This window comes from Passer montanus, unplaced genomic scaffold (assembly GCF_014805655.1).
Source record: "Passer montanus isolate IOZ18808 unplaced genomic scaffold, ASM1480565v1 scaffold14, whole genome shotgun sequence".
NCBI lineage: Eukaryota > Metazoa > Chordata > Aves > Passeriformes > Passeridae > Passer > Passer montanus.
Window position 1 is genome coordinate 584,662 of NW_024360941.1, and position 26,499 is coordinate 611,160.

The window sequence follows — 26,499 nt, forward strand, 5'->3', positions numbered from 1 at the left end:
GAGCAAATACTTCTGAAGGTCTTTGCAGTGCCTGCTTAAGCAATTCTCTGCTATGCTTCTGAAAAAAAAATGCCCTTGCTTTTCAAGGAGCAGGAACAAATTTCCACAGTACCACTGGAAATATTGACACACTGCTCATGCCTCTCATCTTATATCATCAAAGGCTGGGCTTGTGAGCCATAAAGAAGTGCGTGATTCAGCATTATTTGTTTCATTCCCCTGTGCTAAACAAGCAACAGCCAGTTTCTGGTGAAGGAATTAATTGTTTGACAATAAATTGAGTGAGCAGAGCAGGCTGACCAGTGTCAAAGCAAAGTCTGGGCATGAAAGTCAAGTAGATATGACTCAGAGACAAGTTCTAGGCATATAGTGCTGTCTTGAAACATTTTTAGTTGCATCTTTTTTTTCTTCAGAAAATAAAAAGCACATAAATGAGAAGGGAGGCTGTTAAATAGAGCCGAGGAGGTCTGAACTGAGCTCCTCTCAGACTTTTCTGTGACCTTAGGAAAGCTGCTTAACTCCCACCCACAAAGCAGAGATGATCAGTTTCTGTGTTACAAAGCAGAATCAACCACAAACCTCACAACTTTACATTTGACTGTGTTAGGCAGGACATGAAATTACCTAAATGAGGAACCAATTAGGAAATAAATGCACTGATTTATTAAAACATATTATTGCAAAATTCCTTCCTTTATTTTCAGGCAGCAGTTGCTCCCTGGCTTTTTGCTGCTTGCTAACATTGCAAATTTGCTGACTGCTGCCTGTAAATGGCCCACTGCTGTTTGTGGCAAAGGGCACAACAACCTCTGGATATCTTGATTCCTTTGTGGCTATTTTTTTCCCTTTAGCCTTCACAAAGAACAGACATAAACATATGCTGAAGAAACAAAGCTGTGTCTTAGGAGAAAACACAGCAGAGGAGTGAACCAACAGTGCAATAATGGGATGGGTTGTGCTGAAGTGGTGGAGCTGCCCTGCCATCAAATGGGAGATGCCAGGAATCATCCAGACTTTCCAGCAGACTCAGGTAGCTGCAGCATGCTGGGCATCCCAGAAATGGCACTGCTGTTCTGGGACTGCAGCTCAGAGCTGTGTCCCCAGGATGGGTCCCACCTCTCCCATGCACTTCAGAGCCTGTAGTGCAAAGCTTGCAGGGTAAATCACAGTGATGATATTTTTCTCTGCCACTGCCAGGATGATCTCAGCTACCAGAGAACAAGTGGAGATTTGGAATCCTCCTGTAAGTCCTGAAGAACCAAGGTAGCAAGAGGCAGAGATCAAACCTTTGTACTTGCAGAGACCCTGGGTATTCCCTCCTGAGCCTGTCAGCTCCTCCCATGGCCATGAGTGAGCAGGGTGGAGAAGTGAGTTTGCTCTAAGTTGCTGGTCCAGAAATGCTCCAAATACCTTTGAAGTACCCTAATTCCTTCCCAGTGCACAAAGAGTAGTGCTCCCCTCACTGGGCCTTGGTGGAGTTCACCAGTCCAGGGATGGCCCTCAAAATGCCTTTCACCTGAGTTTCAGAAAAGGAGCACCTGAGTTACTGGAGGCACATGAGCAAGAGGTATCCTGGGGACAGAGGAAAAGGATTGGGAATACCATTTCCTACACTCCTTTTCCTCCTCAGCTACACTTTCTGGATGCATTTGGGCTGCCTTTTTGTAGCAGCACAGCTCCTGGATGTCAGCAGTCCTATGGGACTTCTCAGGGCTCCCACAGCAATAGGACCAGAGCAAAGGGACCCTCCAGCCCCCTGGGCTGCAATAGGCAGAGTGCTGCCAGCACGTGCAGGGGGGTGATCCTGCTCCTCTGCCCAGCACCACTGAGACACACCTGGAGTGCTGGATCCAGTGGTGGACTCCCCAGTACATGAGAGACATGGACATACTGGAGAGAGTCCAGCAAGGAATTGATGATGATGAAGGGACTGGAGCAAGTCTGACCAGAGCAGGAGCTGAGAGGGCACAGACTGTTCAGCCTGGAGAAGAGAAGGCTCAGACAGAGGGAGCTTTTAAATGTACTGGTAAGTACTGACAGGGAGAATGAAGGACAAGAGGTGATGAACACAACTGAAATTGTGAAATCCCACCGAGACAGGAGCACAGCCTCTGTATGTGTGTGTGTGGTGGCATGTGTGTCCTGTGTGTGCTAATGCTGTGTGCTGTGCCAGGAGCAGGGCTGTGAGTGTTGAATGCTTTGTGTTGTGAGTGTGGCTGCATGCTGCGTGCCCAGTGCAGGTTTTCGTGTGCCCTGTGTGTGTGTTGTGTTCAGTGTGTGTGGGATGGTGGCTCAGGGCACTGTGTGGCCCCAGCCAGGGCTCTGTCCTGTGGGGGCCCAAGGAGGAGCAGCTTGAGCCCCAGAGAGGTCACAGATGGGGTCAGAGGCATGAGGGAGATGGGGTGTCTGACAGTTTATGGGGCAGGCATGGGGGAATCTGGGAGTATCCAGGGGGGTCATAAGGCATGTGGGAGGTTGGGAAATGCTGTGAGAGTTATGGGCTATCCAGGAAAGCACTGTGACACCCAAATGGTCAGGACACTGGGGAGAGGGCTGGGTGCACATCCAGGAGATTGGTGGGCCTTGGGCTGGGAGGGTGGTGGTGGTTATGGGGCACCCGTGGGAGTTGTGGGACACCCAAGAAAGGGGAGAGGGCAGAGACACCCCAGGGGGCAATGGGACACCCAGGAGGCTGGAGAAACCAGGGATTTATAAGGCACATGGGCGCCAAATACAGCTTGGATAGACTTGGGGTCGCCCAAGGGGCTCAGGGAGCACCCAGGGCGGGGTATGATCGCAGGGTCCCCCCCACAAGCCGATGCTGGAGCCCAGGCCTCTGACACCTCCTTTATTGCCAGCACCAACAGAGCCCCCGAGGGGAGGCAGGCTCCGCGCCGGGGGCCCAGGGGAGCGCCGTGCCAGGCTCGCTGCCAGCCTCACACCGTGTAGGTGCCCGCCAGGTGCACGGGCAGCCCGTCGCGGCAGGCCACGCGCACGTGCTGCTGCGCCTGGCGGGCGCGGTAGGCGCAGGGCGGCCGCGTGTCCCCGCCGCGCAGGCGGCAGGCCGTGAGGCTCAGGGCGCCCGGCGTGCTGTGGAACCCCGTGGCGGGGTCGGGCGCCTGGGAGCAGGCGGCCACCAGCTCGGCGGCCGGGGCGTGCACGAAGGTGTTGGAGGGCTTGCAGGGCCTGCCCGGCGCCGTCACGCGCCGCCGCGCCAGCATGGTCTCGCAGTAGCGATGCGCCGCCAGCGTGGACGTCCGCGGGTTGTCCACGTGCTGCCGCAGGAACTTCTCGTAGCGGGTCTCGCCCGCCGCCCCCGCCAGTGCCACCAGCACCAGGGTCATGCACAGCACCCAGCCCGCCATGGACACCTGGGGAAGGTGGGGGTGTACAAGAATGCCGTCTGGGCCCCCAGCTGGAAATCCCACCCGGGGCGCTTGGTTGTTCTACAGATTCCCCCTCCCAAATCCCTGGGTCCCATGCAAATCCCCTCTGGACAGCTGGGCTATCTGTGGATTCACCTGGATGCATGGGTCCCCTAAAGTTATGCGGCCCCCACAAGCCTCAGTCCCCCATGGAACAGCCCCTACCTGCTCCTCAGAGCCTGGCTCCCCTACAGACCCAGCCCGTGCCCCCACAGCCGGATGCCATACACCGCCGCCCTTCCCCACCGGATGCTTGGGTTCCTCACAGACCCCTCCCACAGACACTCTGGTCCCCGATGCACCCTTCACCCGCACCTGTGTGTGTGCCTCAGTTTCCCTTATGGCCTCAGGGTCTCCAGGATCCCTCCCACTCCTCTGCGCCTCTTTTATACTGGCCCCAGCTGTGCCCAATGGGCAAGGATCCAGGAGGAGGGGCAGGGTAAAGAGCAAAGTCCAGTGGACGTCTGGGGGAAGCCAGGTGTCCAGGAGGCCCTGCTTGCCCTCATGGCCCCCAAGGTCATTAGGCAGTCATTAACGAACCACGTGATGTCTGTACATCCCCTTGGGTGGCCCCTGCCCACTCTGGCCTTGGCCACCTGTCCCATGAAAGGCAGGAAACCTGGGTCCTTTTGGGTGGCAGGACAAGACACGTGGTTTCCTGGTGGCGGGCAGGATGTCACCATCACCTCTGGGGCAGCTGGCAGGCGTTCCTACAACCCTTGAAAGATGTGGCACATCCATGGCTCCTCTGCAGTGCTAAGGGGCCTCTGTGCTCCTTTCCCCTGTGTCCCGTTGCAGGCAAATTCACACTCCCGGGAAGTGCCAGGATGCATTTTCCTCACTGCTCCCTCCCACGCTCCCAGCTGCTCCATTGATGCAGAGACAAGCACAGAGCCAGGAGCCAGCCTGAGCCCACCAAACACTCCTTTCCCTTGACCACCGTAATGGAGCCCCAAGGAAAGCATGTCCCCTCCAGGGGGAGAGGCATGCAGTGCCCAGGAGAGGCTGTCAGTGGGTGCAAGTGTCTCCATCCTCCTCTTCGAAGAACATCAGAGAGACTCTGATGGGAAGTGGCAAAGAGAAAATGAGGTCCTGGGCAGCACCTGTCCTAAAAGAGCTGTAACACTTCCAAGACTGGCCAGAGGGCCCTGCCCTGGGCTCTGGTGGCATTTCTACAGCCTCTGAAGAAACCGTCAAAGGTACACAGTCCCTACAGTGGGAACAGCTCAGGCACCTGGCCAAAACCTCAAAGCCATGGAAGGTCAGCACAGCCCCTGCTGACTCTCAATATCCTGCTCGTAGGCATGGAGGTAGGATGGGGACTCTCACGTGACCCCTTGGACACTCTGCTTTCCACTGTCCTGCTGTGGGTGCAGAAGGGATGGCACTCACAGGAGGATGAGCCAGCCTGGATGCCTGGCTGTCTCTAGCAGGCATGGTGCAGGTACCTGTGCTGGATCCCATCCTACAGCCCAGGCACATCCTGGCCAGAGGCTGCTCTGAGGCTCTTTGGTGAGCCACAGCCTGTGTCACCTCTTCTCCAGGGGGATCCCAACTGCCTGGTGCTATCCTGGGCACAGCTTTTCCATGTGCCATCCGTGCCCATGCCCATGCACAGCCTCCTCCTGCCCTGTGCGCTGGGGAGAGGAGCCATGGGCTGGGGCAACTGGGGCAGCCCAGACCAGATTCTGCCTGTCCCCTCGGTGCCCAAGGCCTGGGAAAGCCTTTCTTAGATTTTAGGAGCTCTCTAAACACAGAGTCCAGTTTAGAAGAGATATTAATTATTCTGCACAGGATGCAAGGTGGAGGTTTGACAAATCAAACACACCATGGGGTAAAAAGTAATGTCTTTTATACAGTAAAATTTACATGAGCCCGCCTGTCCAATGCATATTCCTCATCTATCGCTGTATATTCATTTGTATGACGGAACTCTTGGGTGATGCTTGAAACACAAAGTTCTTCATTAAGCAATTCCACCGTAGAAAATACCAGAGGACACCAGTTACGTTTACTAAAGGTGACAAGCATTTGTATGACGGAACTCTTGGGTGATGCTTGAAACACAAAGTTCTTCATTAGGCCACTTCCACCGTCGAAAATACCAGAGGACACAGTTCAGCCTGGGGACACATAATCCAGCTCGGAGACATCCGAATGGCCAGGGGTGGCACCTGCCTTTTGCCGGGGGACAGTCGGTGCACCGAACGCCGTCCCCGTGGCTCTGCATCCCCACTCGGGCATCGCCATTTCCGGGGCGCGGGGACCGGGAGCGCCGGGCCGGGCGTTCAGCGGGATCGGGATCGGGATTGGGAGCGGGAGCGCCGGGCCGGGCGTTCCGCGGGGCTCCAGGAGGGGGCGCTGACGTGCGGCGGCTCCCCCCGCCCCCCCCGCGCCGTTGGTTCCGTCCCGCCGTGGTACGTCCCGGGCGGGCCGCCCCCGGCCCCGGCGCTGGAGGCGGTCCCGTTCTCGCAGGTCTCGCGCGAGCGCCGCTCTCGTATAATCTCGCGGGAGCGCGCGCGGCCCGCCCTTTCCGCGGCGCGGGCCGGACCATGGCGGTCGGGAAGAACAAGCGCCTCACCAAGGGCGGCAAGAAGGGCGCCAAGAAGAAAGTGTGAGCGCCGCCGGGGCGCGGGCGGGCGGTGCCGGGGGCGCCGGGGGCGGCGGGATGGCGGCGATGCGGGGCGGATGGCGGCGGCGGCCCGGCCCGAGCAGGGCCCGGGCTGTCATGGCGGCGGGCGGGCGGGAGCCTCGCCGCAGCACGGTGTGGCCTGAGAAAGTCGCTTAAAACATCTCCTCCGTTTGATTTAAGGGTCGACCCTTTCTCCAAGAAGGACTGGTACGATGTGAAAGCGCCGGCGATGTTCAATATCCGCAACATCGGGAAGACGCTCGTCACCAGGACCCAAGGAACGAGTGAGTGCCTGGCCTTGGGGCAGCACACGGGACTGTGTTTGCTCCCTGTGCTGGCTCCGGGCGGCTAAAGAACCTCTTGGATAAAGGGCTGCTGGAAAGTGGGGTTTGCTTGTGCTGTTACGAGCTTGGAAGCTAAAAAAGTTGGGTGATTTGAGTGGGTTTTGTTGGTTTTTTTTAAGTTGACCGAGTTGTTTGGATAAATGAGCTTAGCTGCAGGAAGTTCGTGCACTGGGCTCTTGTGTGCACAAGAATGCCAAGCCACGGAAGGAAGGGCCTGAGGTTTCTAATGAGCTCCTCCTGTGGTAACCTGGCACGCTGGGAGAAGTTCAAGAAGTAAGCCGTGGTTGTGATTGCCACAGGGGAGGTGTGGGACAGTCCCACAGGACACCTTAGTCCTAATGGGATCATAACGACCAGCACGTGAAGATACTGAAATACCTGAAACTTAAAGGTTTTGGGTAAAGAGTAGAGCCAGAATTGCTGGGTTATTGTGAGCACTGATGTGTCACAGGAGGGTAAATTCGGTTTTATATCATGTGGCACACCTCGGGAAGAGGGGACTTCTCTTAGGGATGCAGAGGTGTCTGGATAGAGGTGACCCTGTTTTTGGAAGCTTAGCCGTGCAGAATGGCTCAGCAGCTGTGTGGTACCCTGCTGGCTGCACCCAGAGCTGCGATGGTGAGTGTTACTCTGCGGAAGCTTAGCCGTGCAGAATGGCTCAGCAGAGCTGGGATGGTGAGTGTTACTCTGAACTGTAACACTGAAACAAATCCAGTGAGGGTCACTGCCAAACGAAGTGTGAACCAGCCGGTTGGAGGAGGAGCTGTGAAATGACTGTTCTGGGCTGGTCATTGCTGCTTCATCTCTGCTGAGCACTTGTGGCTTCTTGTGTTTGGTTCTCTCATTAGTGCTCATAATTTCCAAACACTCTGTACCCCCTTTATGCTTGAAACAAACCAAATCATTACACGAGGTGGAATCTGCTGCGTGCTGCTGTTCACATCCCACACCTGCTGCTACTGCCTTGAGGAGATTCCTCCCAAAGGGAGAAATTCCCAGCCTTGCTGGCTCTGTGATGGCTGTTGAAAAACATCAGAGAACGGGATTCCCGAGGGCATTCAGTGTCTGATTTGCAGGATGTGCCTCTGATGTTAACCCGAGGTGTTTTACTCTGTTCCATCTGACAGAAATTGCCTCCGACGGGCTGAAGGGCCGCGTGTTCGAGGTGAGCCTGGCTGATCTGCAGAATGACGAGGTTGCCTTCCGCAAATTTAAACTGATCACCGAGGATGTTCAGGGCAAAAACTGCCTGACCAACTTCCACGGGATGGACCTGACCCGGGACAAAATGTGCTCCATGGTCAAGAAATGGCAGGTGTGTGGGAAGCAAGGTCTGCGTGCCTCAGGGAGGGAGGGAGGGAGGGAGGCTGGCGCCTGGCAGAGCCGCGTGGGGCGGGCAGCCTGTGCTGCAGGGTGCTAAATGCTCACTGCTGCCTCTTGCAGACGATGATCGAGGCCCACGTGGATGTCAAAACCACAGATGGGTACCTGCTGCGCCTCTTCTGCGTGGGCTTCACCAAGAAGCGCAACAACCAGATCCGCAAGACTTCCTACGCCCAGCACCAGCAGGTCCGGCAGATCCGCAAGAAAATGATGGAGATCATGACCCGGGAGGTGCAGACCAATGACCTGAAGGAAGTTGTCAATAAGCTGTAAGCTTTGGCCCTGTTCTTTTCTTCTCCCCTGTGGTTTAAATCCTGGTTTGGGGGTGGGTTGTTGCTGAGTGCCCAGGGAGTGCTGGTGCATCCCAGGCAAGGAGCCCCTTGTATGGAAATGCCAATCACCCTTTTCTGCAAATGGCTGCTCCTAGTCTGCATCCCGTCTGACCTGAATCCACTGTCACATTTGCATAAATGTAAAATAGCTTTCCAGAAGATTTGTGGCTCACATTTCTGCAGACTAAAGTCATAATTCTGATCTGCTGGGGCTGTGAATGCTCTGAGCTCTTCTGATAGAAGAGTTTCTCTGATTGTTTCCAGAAGTTTGCAGATTTGCTCTCAAAATGAGCACACTTGCACTATGTCCCTTCTAACATTGCAGGGGAGGTGTCTTAGACTCTGAATGTACTTGAAGAAAGTTGTCAGCAGGGGAGGTGTCTTAGACTCTGAATGTACTTGAAAGTTGTCGATGTGATGGTGTAAACTTTTGTAGGATATTTTGTATTAAGGATTCTTCTAAGCCTGTGTTGCTGCTGCAGAAGCAGGCAGAGCTTTTAGCATTGTGGTGCTGTGTGATTCCTCAGGATCCCAGACAGCATTGGCAAGGACATCGAGAAGGCCTGTCAGTCCATTTACCCTCTGCACGACGTCTACGTGCGCAAGGTGAAGATGCTCAAGAAGCCCAAGTTTGAGTGTAAGTCTGTCCCTGCGGACATCTGGGGGAGGCTGTGGAAAGGAGGGGGTTTAAATGTGTTTGCTTTTGGATAAAGATGTTACAGCAGCATCAGTCAGCTTTAGTAGTTGTAGAAGGGAAAGAGTGTCCATGTCCTGATGTGTGGCTTCCAGGATTGAAAACCAAGCAGTGAGCATCCAGTTTGGAGCTTCTTGAAATCTCATCTGGAACTGCTGCTCAATGTTTAAAAGCTTTGCTTTGGGAATGAATGATGACAAAATGTTTCGGTCCCAGATGATGTGGAATGATTCCATTTCCCCAATTTCTGACATTCCCGTGTAATGCAGCAGTAGGTGCTTGAGTCCACATCCTTTTAGGAAAAGGTGTCGTTTGCAGTTCCATTACGTAGCCTTATTTCACTGCTTGATCTGACTGCAGCAGCACCTCTGTGCATGAGCTGTCTGCAATGGACATAGTCCTACCTACAGGAAACGTTCTGCTGGCTTCATTTGTGTCTGATGAGTAATGGAGTAATTTAGAACTGTCCAAACAGGTCCATCTCTCACTGTTTCTGTCACTGCTTCTTTCTAGTGGGCAAGCTGATGGAGCTGCATGGTGAAGGTGGTGGTGCTGGAAAGCCCTCTGGGGATGAGGCAGGCACCAAGGTTGAGCGAGCTGATGGATATGAGCCGCCCGTGCAAGAGTCTGTGTGAAACTAAAAATTGGTGGAAAATAAAAGGTTTTAATATACAGAACTAATGCTTGGTTGGCTGCCTGTGTTGCTACTGGACAGTATTGGTGCTGGATGTGTGGATGAGTTTCAGTAAGGTAAACCTATGGCCTTGGTTTAAAAAAAATTAAAATAAGTCCTCATGTACTTCTCAGTTGTGTTGTGGAGATGGGTGGAAGAAGGTGGGTTGTCCTCTCTGTGGATTCTCTATGTTGGTTTTACCCGGTAATTTTAGTCCTCACCAAAAAACCTTGTGTACGTGTGCAGAGGTTGTATTGGTGAGAAGTGCTTCACAGAGTCCAGGAAAGGCAGAAACTGTGCAGGGAAACCTGTGTCAGAATTTGGTATTATTGGGAAGTCTTACAGTTTTATCCAGATGACTTGCATCAGAATAATGTGCCAATGCTTAAATTTCTTGGTAATTTAATACAGCCTCTCATGGCATAGGTGTGGTCTCTGGTGGTCGGAAGGTGTTTGAAGGTGTCAAGGTTGTAATTATGATGATGGAAGCAGCGTTAATTTTGAGCACTGCAGAAATCCAGAATGTGCTCAGGCAGTGGAGTTGGGTCTTGGATTTTAACCTGTCAGAACTGAGGGATGACTGTAATGGAAGACCTGTGGAACTTTAGGGGAAAAACTCTGTAAAGAGGCAAGATGTGTGCTTTGAAAACAAAGCACTTACATGTTTTGCTGAGTAGTTTTAAGACTGTTTTCTGTTATCTAACAGTGTTTTTGCTTCTTGTTCAACTTAGGTTGGCTTATAAGTGCAAGAGTGCTTTTTCTGGCTAAAATGAGTTTTGTGCACTATCAGTGTGTTTTGTTTAGGCCAACAAACCTAAAGTTAGTCCTATTAAATTGTTTGTGAGTCCGTGATTTAAAACCTGAGAGCAAAACGTGGAATTCACTGAGAGTGGAGGTTCTTGTAATTGGTTGTCACAGAGCTTAGGACAAGAAATAAAGGAAAATAGCAAAAATGTTACTGTTCCAACAAAGCTACTGAGAAGATGAGAGGGGCTGTGCTACCCTTGAAGGCTGTACTGTTCCCTGCTGGGGATTTTCACATTTTCCTAGTTGATAATTCTGATTTGGACCAAGTGTTAGACAAAATTGAGAAGAATGCTTTTGAACTTACTTCAGAACGCTGCAGGTGATGTGATTTTGTCTTGTGATTCCAAGTTACAGTTTTAATGTTCTGTTTTTTCTACTCTGTGTACTGGAAGGAAGAGTAGTGAGTGCTCAACACTCAGAGCCTTGGAACAGGGGCAGGGAATGTTGCTTTGCTCTTTCTACCTGTGCTCCTGAGGTGCCAGCTGCCTCCAGGAATTCCAGACAGCCACATTTTTGAAGCCATACATTTTCTTGCGTATCTGAGGACTGTATGTTGCCAAAAGGTCAGTCCAAGAGGATTGGGGGAAAGAACAAGAACTTGGGATTTTTTCAGGCTTTAAAATGTATTGTTAGGAGCAGTGCATTGCCATGTAGACATTCTGGGTAAATGTATGCTTTGTAATGTGATTTTAGGTTGGGGAAAAGCAGGAAGGAAAACACTTATCCTCTGTATTTTCTCCTCAAATACCAGCTGAAAAATCATGGAGTATGAAAGCAGCAATCAGCAGAGCACACCTAAATTGCGTGCAGGATCAGCCTGTGTCTTGCTCACAACGTTGTCACAGTGAGAAGCACAGTGTGTGTGGTGCCCTGTGGTGACAGCTGCTTGCTGCAGGTAGCAAAATGCGGTAGGTTCTGTAGGTGGCAAGTGTGAGGCACACCAAGTGCAAAGGCCTGAATAACCTGTTAAAGTCATCCACATTCTCTGAGGGGTTTGGACTGCTTGTGTGGGGTGTTCCTTTGCAGAGTGAGGTCTCTCAAACTGTCAAGTGGAAAGCTCAGCTTTCCAGAGCACAAGACAATTAAAATGCCATCACGACTTAATTATAAAAATTTTATTGGTTAAATACATTCTTAATTTACAGAGGTACCATAACAAACCTACTGGACTTAACAAAGGTTTATTTAGGACACTGTTCATTGTACACAGAACAAAGATATCTTCCTGAAGATACTTCTAGAGGATGGGTCAAACAAAATATTTTGGTAAGTGAGGCTTTTATTCTAATGCATGGAGATCTAGCTGGATTTGAAGGTTACAGCTGGAATTTGCTACTACATTGCAATTAGGATATGCACTCCACCTCATTCTCGGCTTTTCTGTATGCAGTCTTAAGGTGGTGTTGGGCATTGTCTTAGGAGAACCCTGCCCTGTAAAGCCGAGCATCTCCCTTCAGCGTTCACGCAGGCGCTGTTCCAGCTGCCTGCAGCCACGCGAGCAGCCCTTAGGTGGCACTCGGAGCTCTGAGTAAAGGCCTTGCTGCTACTCCTGCCCTGCCCCACAGGGAGGAGGAGATTACATACAGCAGAGTGGTCTTGTCAATGAACAGGCACTGACTTTAAACATTCAGTGAAGTTACAAAAACAACTGGTTAAGACACAGTTATAAAAATGGGAAAGAAGAAATTGAAAAAAATATAAAAAAATCAGTTCTACTTTTGAGACTTGTATCAAAACCTTAGAAAACTGCCAGACAAACAGTAAGTAAACATCATACACTTCAGCCTCACCTACCACCACACTGGTGCAGTGTGTCTTTGAAGGACCTGGCTATTCCTTGGATTTCTTTAGGAGATGACTGGTTTTTTGGGATAAACAAGAACCTGTAGAATCTCCTAGCAGGAAAACTTGGGAGAGTGGGAAGGATTGTCCTTGGCTGTGGGCTGCCATGTGATTCCACAGGAGATCTGGACAGGCTTGCTGGGGCTGCTAAAACTGAGTAATACCTGTAGCCATTGTTACATTTCCAACCTCCAGAACATTTTGCTTATGTTAATCCCTAATGGAAGTAGAAGTCCAGTTCCTCAAGCTCATTAAAACTTTGTGTGGTCTTCATCTCCCGGCTGTGTGAAGGGTGCTGGTGTAGTTTAATCACACAGCAGAACACAGAGGGGGGCTGTGTGCGAGTTCTGTGGCCTGGCAGTGACTGCTGGGTGAATGGTGCCAAGGCTCTCGTGTGAGGCACTGCAGCTCCCTCAGGCTTGCTTCAGGTGAGCTCCAGTCTGCCACTGGGACTGGATGCCCATTCCTTGCTGTTAGAAAAAGGAACTGACTACCAGAAGTTCCTATAATGTGAAGCTACCTCAACCACATCCATCTTATTTGGTCAGTCAAGCTACACTACAGCTCTTTACCAAGAGCCTTGGTTGGAGCTGTTTGGAGTAACCTCTTGCCAGGCGTGTTTCCCTTAGGGCCTCGACAGACCATTTATAAGGATGCTCAGTGTATCTGGTATGTGCCAACAAACTGGAAACTAATCCCACGTCTGCTGAAAACTAAACCCAAGGCTGTAGAATATCCTTCATGTTAAGGATAGGAATGGTGTTACTGAAGTATGTTCCAGTGCTTGAGTGACTAATAAAATGCAGACAGGGTGAACACTGGCTTTCCACTTCCATGAGGGGAGTGGAGGGGCAAATAGCTGGAATAGTGCAGCTACTCCATGGCTGGGATCTGAGAAAGCTCAATAAACACTGTCTGTCTTCTCAGCTGGGAAAGAAGGCTATGATGGTGCTCAAAGAACAGTGGGCAGTAGGAAAAACTAAACCTGTACTTGCAAAGTATTTTGGGGAAAACGAGGAAGGTCTAAGATGATTCATACCAATTTAAACAGAATTAATGAAGAGGAAAATACTTAAAAATTTTACTTTTGTGATCTTGCTGTATGAGCAGCTTGGACTGAGAATAGAAGGATACTACACAAGGGTTTATTTCTCCATTACCCCTCTTACCAGTATTAGATTTGATACCTTTCTACTACGAAATACCAGTTATTTTTCTTATCCTCTAAGTCATAAAACAAGTGGATTCTACTGCTAATGTGGAACTCAAGCAGTAATGAAACCTGAATATCAAACTTCATCTATATACTGAGTGCTGTAATTATATATTAAAACAATTTTTAAAGTTTGGATCTTAAGAAGTTCAAAGAAGGCCAAAGCAGCTTATGTTATGCAGACTCTGTGCATGATAAATATAATACCAGAGAGTAAACATACTAGAATGCTATATAAGTTAAAATGGTGTTGCACCACAGTATTTCCCTAGTTGGAAATGGCTAAAAAGCCTGCTTGTTTTGCTCTCTGAGCATTCATGAAACATGATTACATACACTGTCACAAAAGACTCAAATTTTCTTATCTGACTTCAAGATACTACTATGACTGTCTAGAAAAAGTAGTGCAAAACATTGATAATCAACACTCGTTGATGTCTCTGCTGTGCCTTTAGGGTAGAAAACATTCTCTCCCACACAGAGGGAGTAGTAGAAAGGCAACACTTCATGGTGTTTTTAGAATCTGAACAAAGTTCTTGGGAAATATCCCAGACTTTCCTAGTATCTCTCCACTCATCCAGTCATCGTCTACAGATTCCAGCTCTGTTATCATGTCACCTGCCTGTAAGAGAAGGAGCAGTGTCAGTACAGCTTCCTGTGCAGTCTTACTGAGCAATGTTAATGCATGCAGAGCTGATCCCATTTAAAATAATTAATATCAATCAAAGAGAAGAGGAGTAAGATGTGACCAGCCTCTTCTGTTGGTTACATCTCTTGGAGATGTTTGCCAAAACCAGCTGAAGCTTCTCTTAGGCTAAACACTTGTCTGCTCAAAAATCACCACCTTTGGAGGGACAGAAGAGCACTGCTGGATAACTTCTCACATTGCTTTGCCTCTCCAGGTATGTTAAGAGCTGGCTCATGGGCCCCTGCTTTAGTGCTTATTTGTGTGTGTTTCCAGGGTTTGTTTTAAAATAATGAAACCTGAATATCAAACTTCAAGTTTTAAAACACTGGAAAGATTTTTTTTTTTTTAATTTAGTCCCAGTATTTTCTAGCACTTGGAAACTTTCCCAAAAAAAAAAAGGAAAAGCAATTGAAAAGCTCAGTATGGCCATTTAAATTGCAGGTCCCGTGTTTGGTACTGGTTCTTGTGTTCACTGTCCCATGCCACAGCCTTCATCTGAAGTACTGGCCTTTCTTTCAGTACCTCTATTTCTCTTTTCTGCTTTAAAGAATCATCTATCCTTTCAGCATTGCAAGCTGCTAATGCTAAAAGTATTTTGCTAGTTTTAGAAGAGAAAATACTGTGTGTTGTGTATCAGCTCCTGTGAAAGTCTTCTGTTTCTCAGAAATTTGCTTTTGAGAACATGGGTTACCTAAATCATGACTTTGAATATCAAGGGCACTCGTTTCTTGTTCATGCTTAATATGATCTGGGCATCCAGCATGTATTTAATTTCTCCCTTGTTCCCATGGCAACTCTGTACTGTGCTGCCAGTTCAAGATTCTGCTGTACTGGGTTTCCCTCAGAGGCCTGGCTGCTGTAGTATTGGCACTCTCCCCACTACCTCCTACTCAGTTTTCTTTCTAGTCAAAGAGAGGCTCCCTTGACCATATCAACCAATCAGGAACTGAATGTACTGCAAAATAAGGTTTGTTTACCCCGTCATGTTAACCAGATCAGAGAAGTTACGAATTCTGCAACTCCTGAGCTCTTTTCAGTGTCTTTAATGAAGACTTTTGCTGATAAGTAACAGGCGTGATATGGGAAAAAAAGTTTTTTAGACCAACCACGTATCAAATGTGTTAATGTCTATGCATATTAACATCTATGTTAATATTTATGTGTTTCATCCTTGTCTAAAGCTTACATTCACAGGGGATGAACCTTATTTTTAGCACTCCTTAGGAGCATGAGGCCTCCTGGAAATCGGTCTAAGAGACTTACTTTGAAAGAAAGCTCATCTTCATTTTCTCCATGAAAATCATAAAGAGCTTTGGCTTTTCCTTTCTTCCCTCCTCCAGGCTGTGACAGCTCTACCCGGGCTACAGAACATGGACAAGAGAAATTATTTGCATGGGAATGAAATAAATCTCTGTTTCTGGAGAAGTTTCCTGTCATTCTCATGTCTTCTCCCTGCTACTGTGCTACAGGTTGACCAAATGTTATTGCTACTGCTGTAGCTATGTCCTACTGGAATAAAAAACTCTACTGCCACCAGTCCATTTTATAGTATTAAACAGTCTCACAATTCTGCTTCTAGGCAGACTAAATTTAAAACTCATTTCAACCTCCCAATGGTGATACATAATAAACGCTGACCATCCCTCTTTCCGCTCTAAGATGAAGCAGCATCAATATTCCTGAATTATTCCTTAAAGGTGGCTGTTTTGCCTGTGCCCAAACCACACTGGAAAACATCCCAGAGTCTGTGTAACCTCACAGATTACTTACTGATTAGAACATTATATTGCCATTATTAGAGAGGTAGGTTCAAAACTTAAGTTTAGCTTTAGAACACTGAAGACTGGTGGTGTGTGACTTGCTGATGCCATTGTGTTTTCCCCAGCTGTCATGACTGGCACAACCCAAGGAATAATGAATTGCCATCTAGTAGGAGCACTGTACCTGAGCAGGTCTGAACAAAAACTGCTGGGAAAATCCCTTCCTTTCCATTCAATCTTCCTCGGTACCACTCCAAATCTACTTGTTCCAGTATTTGGATGTAGTCTCCCTTTCTGAAGGACAGATCATCTTTGGTTTCTGCTGTAAAATCATGAAGCGCTTCACACCACTCCAGTGAGCGTCTGTTGCTCTGTTCAAGTTAACAGAAGAGATGCATTAATTTTAGAAGTGTGAATGGAGCCCCCAAACTGATGGATGCTGCTGAAAGCAGCTGTACAGCACATGGCTGTCCTGACACCCTCCCAATACAGCAGTGCTGCTGCAGATGTAGACTAGAATGGCATTTGAGCAATTACCACCACAGAATTTCATCTAGGCTCAGCCACATTCCTTTTTATCTCTGGTGGCAGGGGAAAGGATTAATAAATTCAAAATTAGATCACTGCAGCAATACTTAAAATAGAGCTAACAAGAATTTCCTTCAGCACAAAGGATAAAAATTCACAATGTTAATTTGTCAGAAGCTCTGAATTCAATCAGCTTAGGCCTTGTGGCAGAACCGAGGCTGTGACAGTGCAGCACTGTGTGTTGTGGGAGTGCTGTCACGTTCTGCAGTTACTCTCACATTATAACAGAGTCTCTATAAATCTGTACATAAATTCTGGCTCGCACCTATAAAGTTTTATTACCTGAGGAAGGGAAGATGAAACCTCCACCTCATTCTTCAGTGCTGTTTCTGTACCTACATAAGTAAAGCACAACTTAAGAACAGGAGCAGTGTCTATTCAGAATGTTACTAATGACAGAGATTTTAGATATTTGGAATAATAAGAATAGCTTCTTAAGAAGTCCTACTGTTAATTTTGAGGGTTTTTTTAATCAGTCTTCCCTCTCTTTTTACCACCATTCTGTAATCACTGTCCTCCTTTTGGAATTTTCTCCTATGTGCTGCCTATTTGCATTAAGTACAAAACCATGCTCTTGAAGATTTTTGCAAACATATTCATACCTGTTCCAGGTAGATCTTCAATTACTTCTACAAAGTTCAAGGGGAAAATTCCAGACGTGCCTCTGAGCTCTCCTTTGGCCCACTCTTCATTTACATATTCTTTCAGGATAATAGTTTCACCTTCTGAAAAACTGAGCTCATCTTTCTGATCTCCAATGTATTCAAATCGTGCTACACACCTTGGACCTCTGCACAAACAAAAGAGAAAATTATTTTACTTCTTTATTATTACTGTCTATTTAATAATAAGACAGCATTGTGTGCAATATATGGATTGATATTTTAATTAAAATTATAAAAAAATGCACTGAAGATAGGACATGTGGAAAATTGGGGACCAGCTCTGGTTCTAATCTCTGCTTTCTGAGGAGAATGAGTACAGAGTCTGGGGAAGTCAGATGGAATCTCCCCATCCCAACTGCTGGCTGTTACAGTATTTTGCAAAAGACCCTATTTCCCTTCCAAGCAACAATACACCCCCTTGTTTCTTGGTCACCTGTCCAATTTCCTATCTTTGCCTACACCCAAGCAAGTGTCCTGATACACTTTTCTTAAGAGTTTGATTATTTTTTAAGGTAGCATCCCATTTAGATACACTCAAACATGGGTGGGAGGGTGAGTGCCGTGTATTTATCCCAAATACATGGAGGTTTCATAGGAAGAAGCTAGTTTTTATCTACTTTAAAATACTTTATTCTGTAAATCCATCCCTATAATCTTATAGGGAAAAAAGCTTATCTATCAAAGAAAGAAGCTTCAATGCATCTGATAAATTTTATGTACCTTGGTACAGCACTGAAAAAAAATCCTAATTATTTTTCTCCCTGACTTAAATTTATTTAAGAATGTAATAAATTAAATTTAAGAAATTAACCTAAGAAAATTTTTGGTTTGTCAGAAATGCCATGCTGGAAAAAAGCAGTAATAGGCTTTAATTCTTTCTATATATTCATAGCACACAAACAAAGTAAGTAGCTTGATTCCCACCCCTGTCCCCCACCAGGTATCTTTGCAAAGATGTTTCTTGCAGGACAGAGCTAGAACTTTCTGTTTCTTTCTTAGCTGCAGAAGCAACTTTTTAAAATTAAGTTTTCTTCCTGACAAACCAAGCTTCCTATAAAGAACAAATTAATTATCCCACTGACACTAGTTGCTCCTGCCTCTGCATGAATATGCTTTAATTCCTGGAATGAATGATTATGAAATCCAATAAACATCACTGAGAAATAAATAACATGAAAAATAATTTCTTGCCCACAAATATTAGTACAAGTTGTCTGAAAATCAGAAATGAAAGTGCTGGCAATTCACTTGATAATTTGAGGGAGCTTTGGATTTACCCATACATCTGCACACCTTAGGGACAGACAGATTTCTCTGCTTAAAGTACCTCTACAGTCTGTTCCATTGTATCTTGTGCCTTCACAAGAGTAGGAGCCCTACCATGTTCCATCTTGTGAGGACAATGGAAGAAAGCAGCAAGGTCAGGAGCAAAGAGAGGAGTGTACAATGCTGCTGAAGTTAATTAGATTGGTTCATGGTTTCTGGAACCAGTTTTCATGAAAGTAAGGTTTTAGACTTTTTTAACCTAATTATGAGTCTGAATATAACATCATAAACATTCAGGTTTTTAAAATATATAATTTAATTTTTACAGTATATTTTGGTGAATAAATTGTTAACCCTTTTAACTTCAGTGTAGAGAGTTCCTGCTTCAAAGTTAACGCTGAAGTTAATTAGATTGGTTCATGGTTTCTGGAACCAGTTTTCATGAAAGTAAGGTTTTAGACTTTTTTTAACCTCATTATGAGTCTGAATATAACATGATAAACATTCAGGTTTTTAAAACATATAATTTAATTTTTACAATATATTTTGGTGAATAAATTGTTAACCCCATTAACTTCAGTGTAGAGAGCTCCTGCTTCAAAGTTAATATTTCTTTTTCATTCCTCATAAATCAACATGAGAAAGCAAATAAGATTCATCTGACTCACTTGATACATCGAGATGAAGAGGGTATTTTTTTCTTGTTGGCTTCTTCTGGAACATCAATCTAATAAGACAATAAAATAAATTATATCTTCTATTATAAGCTCATGGCAACTAACCACAATAAACTTGAAACTGGTTAAAATAATCTGTTTTTCAGATGTGTGACACTCTGTAATTCCTGGCATGCTCTGATATATGACCACATTAATGTAAATTTATGCCTGTTTTCTCATTTTCTAATCTTATGCAAACAAGGAGCAATATTTAATGTTTTGTTTTATGAAGCTGGTTTATTGTTTCTACTTGTAGCATGACTGATTGACAGAATATGTGACTAGATGCTACTACATGTCATTGAATTTAGATCCCAATTCTCAACTAGTAATTGCTCTCAATTATTTACTAGCACAGTACACCACAATGGACAAAACTACTGTTTATACTTATCCCTTCTTTGGTAGCCAAGTGCTCTCCAAACAAAAACACATCTCACAAATCTCACTTGAATTGGAGGAAAACAACTTGAAAAATCAATACACCAGTACATCAAACACCCAACATTCAAGTCCTTTATCCCAGGAGGGTTTCACTGTATGTTTGGGGTGGCATGAAGGATGATCTGTGAGATGTACAGGACCATGAGCTGAGAGGCCCTGGTGAGGAGCTTTGGGTTACAGCTCACTGTTATACCAGCCAGTTCCCATAAAATCAACAGGAATGTTCCGTAGTTCGTGTGAAGCACTGGAGGAAATCACAATGCCTTTTAGGACAAATCATCTCTGTATTGCTCTTGCTCAAGGAGCTGGTATCTGTGGTGCTCTGAAGGTTCTGTGGGAAGCCATAACTATGTGTTATTGTTAGGTGTCCAGATCCAAACTATTACCCAGCTCAATACTGTAAAATCACATTGTAGTGTTTTATATGGAGACCTTGTATCAAGATGAAATCTGACATGAATTAACAGGAGAATTCACTCAAGTAAATTAGCCTCATGTACTGTATTCTTTTTTCTTTTTAAAAAACCCCAAATTCTCAAAAAATAAGATTTTTGCCCTCAAAGAATAATAACCTTTTACAACTAAAATAGAAATGCATCTTCCCTAGCTTTTATGAGGTTGTATCTGTCTGTATCAATGCTGAATTTGACCCCAAAGACTCAGTCCACTGCTTTAACACAAAATCTTTTCTTCACTAGCAAGAGCTTTTAAATGGAACTGTTGGTCTGTGCAGAAGCAGCCAATCAATTTAGCTAACAAATCCTGTGAAAGTGAATCAAGCATGGTTCCATTACTACTAACTATGACTTTAGTTTTTATTCTTCAGCACTTCTCAGATCACAAAATTTTTCTCCAACACCACCATTACAAACTAAACAGACACCCTGTCCTCTCTGGTGTCCACCAAACCCTTGGTATTGCCCATGCAGCAGCAGGGCTCACTCTGGCAGCTGTGCTGGCCACAGACACCTCCTGTCTTTAGTGCCAAGCCAAGCACCTTCCCAGCATCCTGGTGTCACTCTGGCATTCCTCCATGTCCATATGGCTGGTGTGGACAGCCCAGTGCCCTTTCCACTGTCACAAAATGGACTTCAGTCTCAGACTCAGGCTTGCAAAAGGTTCGACCCAGCATTTGTCTGCAGGGAACCATACTGTATCCCTTGTAAATTAATTACCATTGGGCTCCAAAAGAGCACCTGTCTCTGCCTTCCACTCACTGTCAAGTGTCACATTGAGGAAGAGGATTGCTTTAAGCTGCTCATTTGCAATAACACAATCTCCTTGCACTGTGCCAGCACAACCATTTGTGCAGCCACTCAGAAAACCACTTAAGCAAATTGATCCTGTTGGAAAAAAACAGTATTCTAGGAAGAAAAAAAACCCCAGCATGGTTTCAAATTGCTACTCTGACCTAGTTCATTACATGGCTAAAAAAGTGGTGATTCCAGCAAAGTTCAAGGGATGAGAAAACGACAGAAGATGGGGAACTGCGGGGAGGCACAAAAATCAACCACCTTTTACCGAGTGTTGATTCTGACATGCAGCTGTCAAAAAATAATCTGCTTGGAGGACCCTGAGAAACTATGCATGTTTCCAAAGAGAATCTGGTAAGGTCAATGATTTTCTCACTTGGCTTTAAACTGACAGCAAATTATTCCCCATAACACAAGCTGGCTGTGCCAAGTCAAGCATCTTTCTAATACCACACAAACAAGTTGATGAGACTTCTGTGTTGCCAGTGGGATAAGAGATTATCTGAACACATAATGGAGTCAAACACACGGGAGCTTTAGTAAAACAGAACCAGAAAACAAATGCAACAGGATCTTATGTAGCAATGTATACAAAGCTTACATACAAGCACTTTAACAAAGTTGGCAGGAAATATCCCTGTGCGATTCCCACATTTTCCTCTGTACCACTCCGTATCAATTTTCTCCAAAAGATAAACGGTGTCTCCAGAATGAAGGTCCAAGTCATCACCATGCTCTGTAAGATAACATTTCACCGGTTAACAGTACTTGTCACACTCACTGATTTTCTCTAATACAGACAAAACCAGAATCAGTTTTAAAAAGTCTTAATTTTACCTGATAAATCAATTAGCTTTAACGGAAAGAATGACCCATCTACAGATAAATCCACTGATTTGAACACCTCTATATGCAGACCTTGCAGACTGAGCTTCCACACCATTTTAAAGATCTAATTTCTAAGAAAATTTCCATTTGAAAGTCTTGGAGTAAAATGTGCTTCCGGAATATTCACATTTACTTACCTGCAGGAAAATCATGCAGGACTACAGCATGAGGTGCACTTGTGTCAGAAACCTTTGGAGGGTGGTTTGAATCCTGACAACAACAAATAAATCCAAGCAGTTTATAAACCATGGAAGATACAAACAGATTCTCTGTTATGTACTCCTGAATTAATTTTCTGACTTTGGACACAGAGTTGTTCTGGTATTGCAGAAGGAAATGGTTATTGGTCACACAACTATGGGTCTGAATTCTGTACGTCTTTTGCCAGTGTAAACAAGAATACATTTCACCAAAATCTACTTCTGAGCCAGTGAAAGGAAGGGAAGGCATGCAACTTTTCCAAGTACAGAAAAAAGCCTCAGATATCTCTGTGGACCAGAAATCTGTAGCACTGATAGCAACACTCATGGCAAGGGCTGTGGACAAATTTTGCCCTGGTGCTTGGTACTTTGTGCCACCAGTCACTCTTCCTTGCTCGAGTGAACCCAGCCCATCTCTCCCCGAGCACACTCAGCAGGGACAGCACATGTGCCCACAAACATTCCAAGAGGAGCAAGGAAGCCACTATGCCTTTGCTTACACTAAGGTAACATTGAGGGGAGCTGAAAGTTTTGTTTCTCTCAGAAAGAGAAATTATATTCAAAATGCTGAGCCACCTTCTCTATCCCACCCACTAGGAATTTTTAGGCTGTACTGATGACAATGATGTGTGAATTATATACAAAGTAATTCACTGTGTACAAAAAATAAAAACCAACCAAAAAACCCCCAATATAGACAAAGATAAGACCTGAATGACAACAGACAACAACATGCTGCACAGAAATCTATTTCAGCTACATAGGCTTTTGATAATAGTCAAAAAGGCTGCTTATTGCTCTAATTTCCACTAGCTATTTAATATTAATAGGGTCATGCCCTAAAACCAAGTCAGGATGTGTAGAAGCAGAGAGAAGAAAATACTGTCAAGTCCTTATGTCAAAGCCAATTTGCTGATGTATCATGTACAGCACTCCATAAAGTACTCCCTTATCTTTTGCTCAATTCTCAGATACTCAGCCAAGAGAGTGATTTTTTTCCTATTAGATGGAGGAACTTTACCAGTTTCCTCTCCCTTCTGGCACTCCAAGTAATTACTCTTGCTCTGTTCCATAAGCTGAATGTCCCTGTGCTATGAGGCAAATCACCATTATTGGGTTTTGTTTTGGCAGTTGTTTTGTTTTGATTACAGAAACACAAGAATTTAATAAATCACTATTACATGTCTCAGTGTAACCTCTGAAGACTAAAACATATGATACTTTACTGCAACAGGAGTCTTGTTCATTGAATATTTAAGCCAGCAGAAAAGAAGCACCTTACCTTACAGGACAGTTCTCCAGTGTTCCTGGGAAGACAATCTTCCTTGGCAGCTCCATGAGGCACAGGCAGCTTGAAGAGGAACAGAGGCAAATGGAGAAGTTTTTTCACTTCTAAGCATCTCTGATTTTCACTTCAAGTGATAATAGTCAGATGATTGAGCTATTTAAACCTCCCACTACAGGTAATTAGCAGCCCAGTGGAAGAGGACAGGTTCCTTTGGAAGGCATTCAGAACAGACTGATATGATATGAACTGCCACTCTGAGAAACTCAGGTGGTGTCACCCCTTTAAAAGTGTCTTAGACACCTAATTGGTATCACACAATACACTACGAGATATTCAGAAAGACACTCTGATGCAGAAACATTCATTTGCCATGGAGGGCACTAGAAAAACACCCTGGGAGGAAATTTCCATTGACAGTAAGACTTCAGGGCAGAAAATTACTACTGATCTACAAGAAAAAATCTCATACACAGAACTCTAAATTCAAAAGTGAAAGATCAAAAAGGTGGCAACAGAAAGTTACCACTTCATGCTGATGGAATTTTGATGCTGTCCATGCTATGGCTGCGTGGCTGCTTTTTTTGACAACAGCACCAGTTCAAGCAGCCACCAGCTCTATCACTGATAGTTTCAAGTTTCTAGGGAAAGACCACTTTTGTTTTTATTTGCAGTATCAATCCATTTACAATTAAAATTCCCTAATAACACATACAATACCAAACCCATTTTTATAATGAAACAGATGGCATCAAAAGGATGAAAATGTAAGATTTGCAATGTTACATTCCTTACTCTTTGCAAGCTTGATTAAATAAGATCAACTACTTTTTAAGTTCCAATGCTTCCCCAATTTGCTTAAGCATTTTGATATGTATGGGTGAACAAATATACAAATGCAATTATTCAGCATCATTTTACTGAAAGACAATTCAGAACCAGTGACTGGAAAAAGAACCTCCAAGCCCCAAGAGCTATGCATTAAAGATAATATAATTACATATATGCACAGAAATACACCACACAGGTCTATACTTCATATTTATTTATTGCTTTCTCCAGTATTGCCTTACAGGACTTATTACTATTTATCTACTAGCATTTTCAAGGGAAGATTATGCTGATAGATGCACTTTGAAAGCCACATAATACTAACCTGTTTAGTAGGTTTAACTACCTTTTTTCCTACTATTTTAACTAACACTGTTTTATAGAAACAATGTACTCAGACAGAATATCTCAACTCTCACCATATATTTATTGTAGAGAGGATGACCTGGTTTAGGTCTAGGAGGTAATGCTGGATCTGGATTTTTAAAGACTGCACTTTTTGCTCTCTTGGGTCCCAACCTGAACTTGTTGTTTTTTTTATCAGAGGCGATGTCCGAACTAGATCGCGAAAGAACATCCTTCTGGGAGGAGGTCTTGGCTGCAGAGAATTTTGGTGGAGGTGGCCTTCCAGGAACACTTTTAGGTGGGGGAGGTCGAGCAGGTATAATTTTTCCATCCACAGGCCTAAAAATTGTGCAAAACATTAGAGAAATATGCATATTAATAAGCCTGCCACCTCATCCTAGATACAGAGCATGCAGTAAGGAAACAAGACCTGTCATGACCTGGGCTGTACAGCGTGTAGTGTCTGAAGCTTTCCAGGAATACAGGAACTCCTCAGATACTGACTGGGACCAGATGATCAAGTCCTTAGACAGATCCTTAGACAGATCCTTTGACTACATACTTCCAAGTCTGCTCACCAACAGCCTGCCAGCTTTCTGGGGAGCCCACTAAATAAGCAGGATTTTTTTCAGCAATCCACTGCTAGAAAGAGCTTTCTTTGTAGCTGCTGCAGCATGCACTTCTGCTATTGGAGAGCTTTTGTGAAAGCTGGTCTTCAGCTCATTCCTTGGAATGTCACTTACCTCAAGTGACTCTGATAAAACTCATATCACACCACTTTGCACACTGTCATCAATAGCAGAATTTACCATTTTTTATGCAACAGATGTCTACCACAGAAAGAAAACAGTGGTGAAAACACTCAAGTTCTCTGGCAGTGCTAGAGGTCCCACACTCCTATTAGCAGATGAGCAGTTTCTAAGCTGCTCTAAAAATTAGAGACTAGCAAGTGACAGTAGTAATATTAGCTATTACTAGTAATATTCCAAAATTACAGTATCATTTGATTGTTATTGGGATATCTTCAACCAGTTACTGCAAGTTTCTGCTACAACTGTTTTTTTGTTTCATACAATGTCATTCAGCATAATTATTTGCTCATGTACAATCCTCATGGGTCTGCAAGATTAACCCCCACAAGTGTGCACTGGTGGATCTTTGAAGTATCATTCTAACACATTTTGTGAGTGTCACCCACTACTTGAGAAGATACTAGTGCTCTACTAATGCTCCTGATAAGAGTTCTCTGTTACTATCTGAGTATGGAACAATTTCTAAATGTCAAAAAAATTTTCCACTTCTCTTCATCATCCATCTCTCCCTTTTCTTGGCCTCATCTTAAACCAAGCATTTTTAATATTGACAAAGGGGGTATTTCAAGTTAAACTGTTTTAAATCTGTAAATAGACCAACACACCCCACACATTTTTAAAGCATCTTAACTAAAAAAGAAGATCCTAACAAGAAATTCAGTGAATTAGTACTGCTTACTTAAAAAAAAAAAATTAAACATCCATTTGAGCAGAAGAGTGAAAGGACAAAATATTTACTGCAGTCCCAGAGACCCTCATAAGAATCAGGATTGCTAAACTAATGTGGGGAAGGAACAAACCAGTAAGGAGCAACAACAAGGTGCTTCCTTGTGGCACATTCTTTCTTGTTAATTAATACTATTATTGGACAGACTCATTTCAAGAACAGAGAGATTCTCTTGTCCTACCACAACAGAGCAAACTCGTGTTTAAACTCACAGATTCAGATGCAAACACTGAGATACCCACAGTGGGCTGGCTAGCCATTGCCAGATCTCCATCCACTGTGTCTCTGGCATTGATGGACGAGAACTAAAGGCTGGTCCAGCAAATTTTGCTCTTGCAGAAATTCCTTCTTTTTGGTTCACAAGAATAAAAAATCCCAAGGTTATCACTGATCCTGCACCTGCATTTTTGGTCCAAAGTGTACAGACTAGCCAGTGCTTCTGGGAAGCTGCTGGCCCAGCATCTGCCCTTTTCAGGGTGGCATCATCTGCCCCCTCCATTCCTTCACCACCCAAATCCCACCACAAGTGCAAGTGCTGTGGGTGAAAAGGTTAAAGATTCAGAAAGGAATGACTGTCAGCAGCCACTGTACATGAGCTGAAAAGTCAAACAGCTGCTCTCCTGTAATCTCCTTGCTCATACCATACTGTACAAACAAGTATTAAACAGCTACCAACTTGGTCC

At 45.1% G+C, this 26,499-nt stretch overlaps 3 protein-coding genes and 1 non-coding gene across 8 annotated transcripts in view; 2 read left to right on the plus strand and 2 right to left on the minus strand.

Moving 5' to 3' along the window:
* Nucleotides 1-2,833: 2,833 nt before the first annotated feature.
* LOC120497951 (ribonuclease CL2-like) lies at nucleotides 2,834-3,851 on the minus strand. 2 transcript variants are annotated; one of them, XM_039700121.1, is made up of 2 exons: nucleotides 3,741-3,851; nucleotides 2,834-3,371 (listed from the first exon to the last, which is right to left on the minus strand). In XM_039700121.1, the coding sequence occupies exon 2, from the start codon at nucleotides 3,363-3,365 to the stop codon at nucleotides 2,937-2,939; it is 429 nt and encodes a 142-aa protein (XP_039556055.1). In that variant the 5' UTR covers nucleotides 3,366-3,371; nucleotides 3,741-3,851; the 3' UTR covers nucleotides 2,834-2,936. The 2 variants fall into 2 exon arrangements, with proteins under 2 accessions (XP_039556055.1, XP_039556056.1); XM_039700122.1 differs by lacking the exon at nucleotides 3,741-3,851 and adding an exon at nucleotides 3,591-3,727.
* Nucleotides 3,852-5,883: 2,032 nt separating this feature from the next.
* RPS3A (ribosomal protein S3A) lies at nucleotides 5,884-9,491 on the plus strand. Its single transcript, XM_039699851.1, has 6 exons — nucleotides 5,884-6,039; nucleotides 6,238-6,341; nucleotides 7,529-7,716; nucleotides 7,845-8,053; nucleotides 8,644-8,753; nucleotides 9,324-9,491. The coding sequence occupies exons 1-6, from the start codon at nucleotides 5,978-5,980 to the stop codon at nucleotides 9,443-9,445; spliced, it is 795 nt and encodes a 264-aa protein (XP_039555785.1). The 5' UTR covers nucleotides 5,884-5,977; the 3' UTR covers nucleotides 9,446-9,491.
* LOC120498063 lies at nucleotides 8,996-9,065 on the plus strand. Its single transcript, XR_005626630.1, has one exon. It is a non-coding gene; the product is annotated as a small nucleolar RNA SNORD73 (small nucleolar RNA).
* Nucleotides 9,492-11,387: 1,896 nt separating the features above from the next.
* Nucleotides 11,388-26,499, minus strand: part of SH3D19 (SH3 domain containing 19) — an 82,027-nt gene continuing 66,915 nt past the window's right edge. For all 4 annotated transcript variants that reach the window (XM_039699848.1, XM_039699847.1, XM_039699849.1 and 1 more), the window contains 10 exons: nucleotides 24,352-24,616; nucleotides 23,099-23,167; nucleotides 21,754-21,826; nucleotides 21,334-21,464; nucleotides 18,981-19,039; nucleotides 16,984-17,171; nucleotides 16,664-16,716; nucleotides 15,978-16,164; nucleotides 15,297-15,394; nucleotides 11,388-13,967 (listed from right to left, as the gene is read on the minus strand). In XM_039699848.1, coding sequence (XP_039555782.1) covers nucleotides 13,851-13,967; nucleotides 15,297-15,394; nucleotides 15,978-16,164; nucleotides 16,664-16,716; nucleotides 16,984-17,171; nucleotides 18,981-19,039; nucleotides 21,334-21,464; nucleotides 21,754-21,826; nucleotides 23,099-23,167; nucleotides 24,352-24,616 — 1,240 coding nt within the window. In that variant the 3' untranslated portion in view covers nucleotides 11,388-13,850. The remainder of the gene's footprint in view (nucleotides 13,968-15,296; nucleotides 15,395-15,977; nucleotides 16,165-16,663; nucleotides 16,717-16,983; nucleotides 17,172-18,980; nucleotides 19,040-21,333; nucleotides 21,465-21,753; nucleotides 21,827-23,098; nucleotides 23,168-24,351; nucleotides 24,617-26,499) is intronic.

Bases quoted from the DNA above. Each gene is read 5' to 3' on its own strand.
- RPS3A (XM_039699851.1), top strand. From the start codon at position 5,978: ATGGCGGTCGGGAAGAACAAGCGCCTCACCAAGGGCGGCAAGAAGGGC. The intron at 6,342-7,528 runs GTGAGTGCCTGG...TCCATCTGACAG, and splicing joins CACCAGGACCCAAGGAACGA to AAATTGCCTCCGACGGGCTG. The intron at 7,717-7,844 runs GTGTGTGGGAAG...TGCCTCTTGCAG, and splicing joins CCATGGTCAAGAAATGGCAG to ACGATGATCGAGGCCCACGT.
- LOC120497951 (XM_039700121.1), bottom strand. From the start codon at position 3,365: ATGGCGGGCTGGGTGCTGTGCATGACCCTGGTGCTGGTGGCACTGGCG.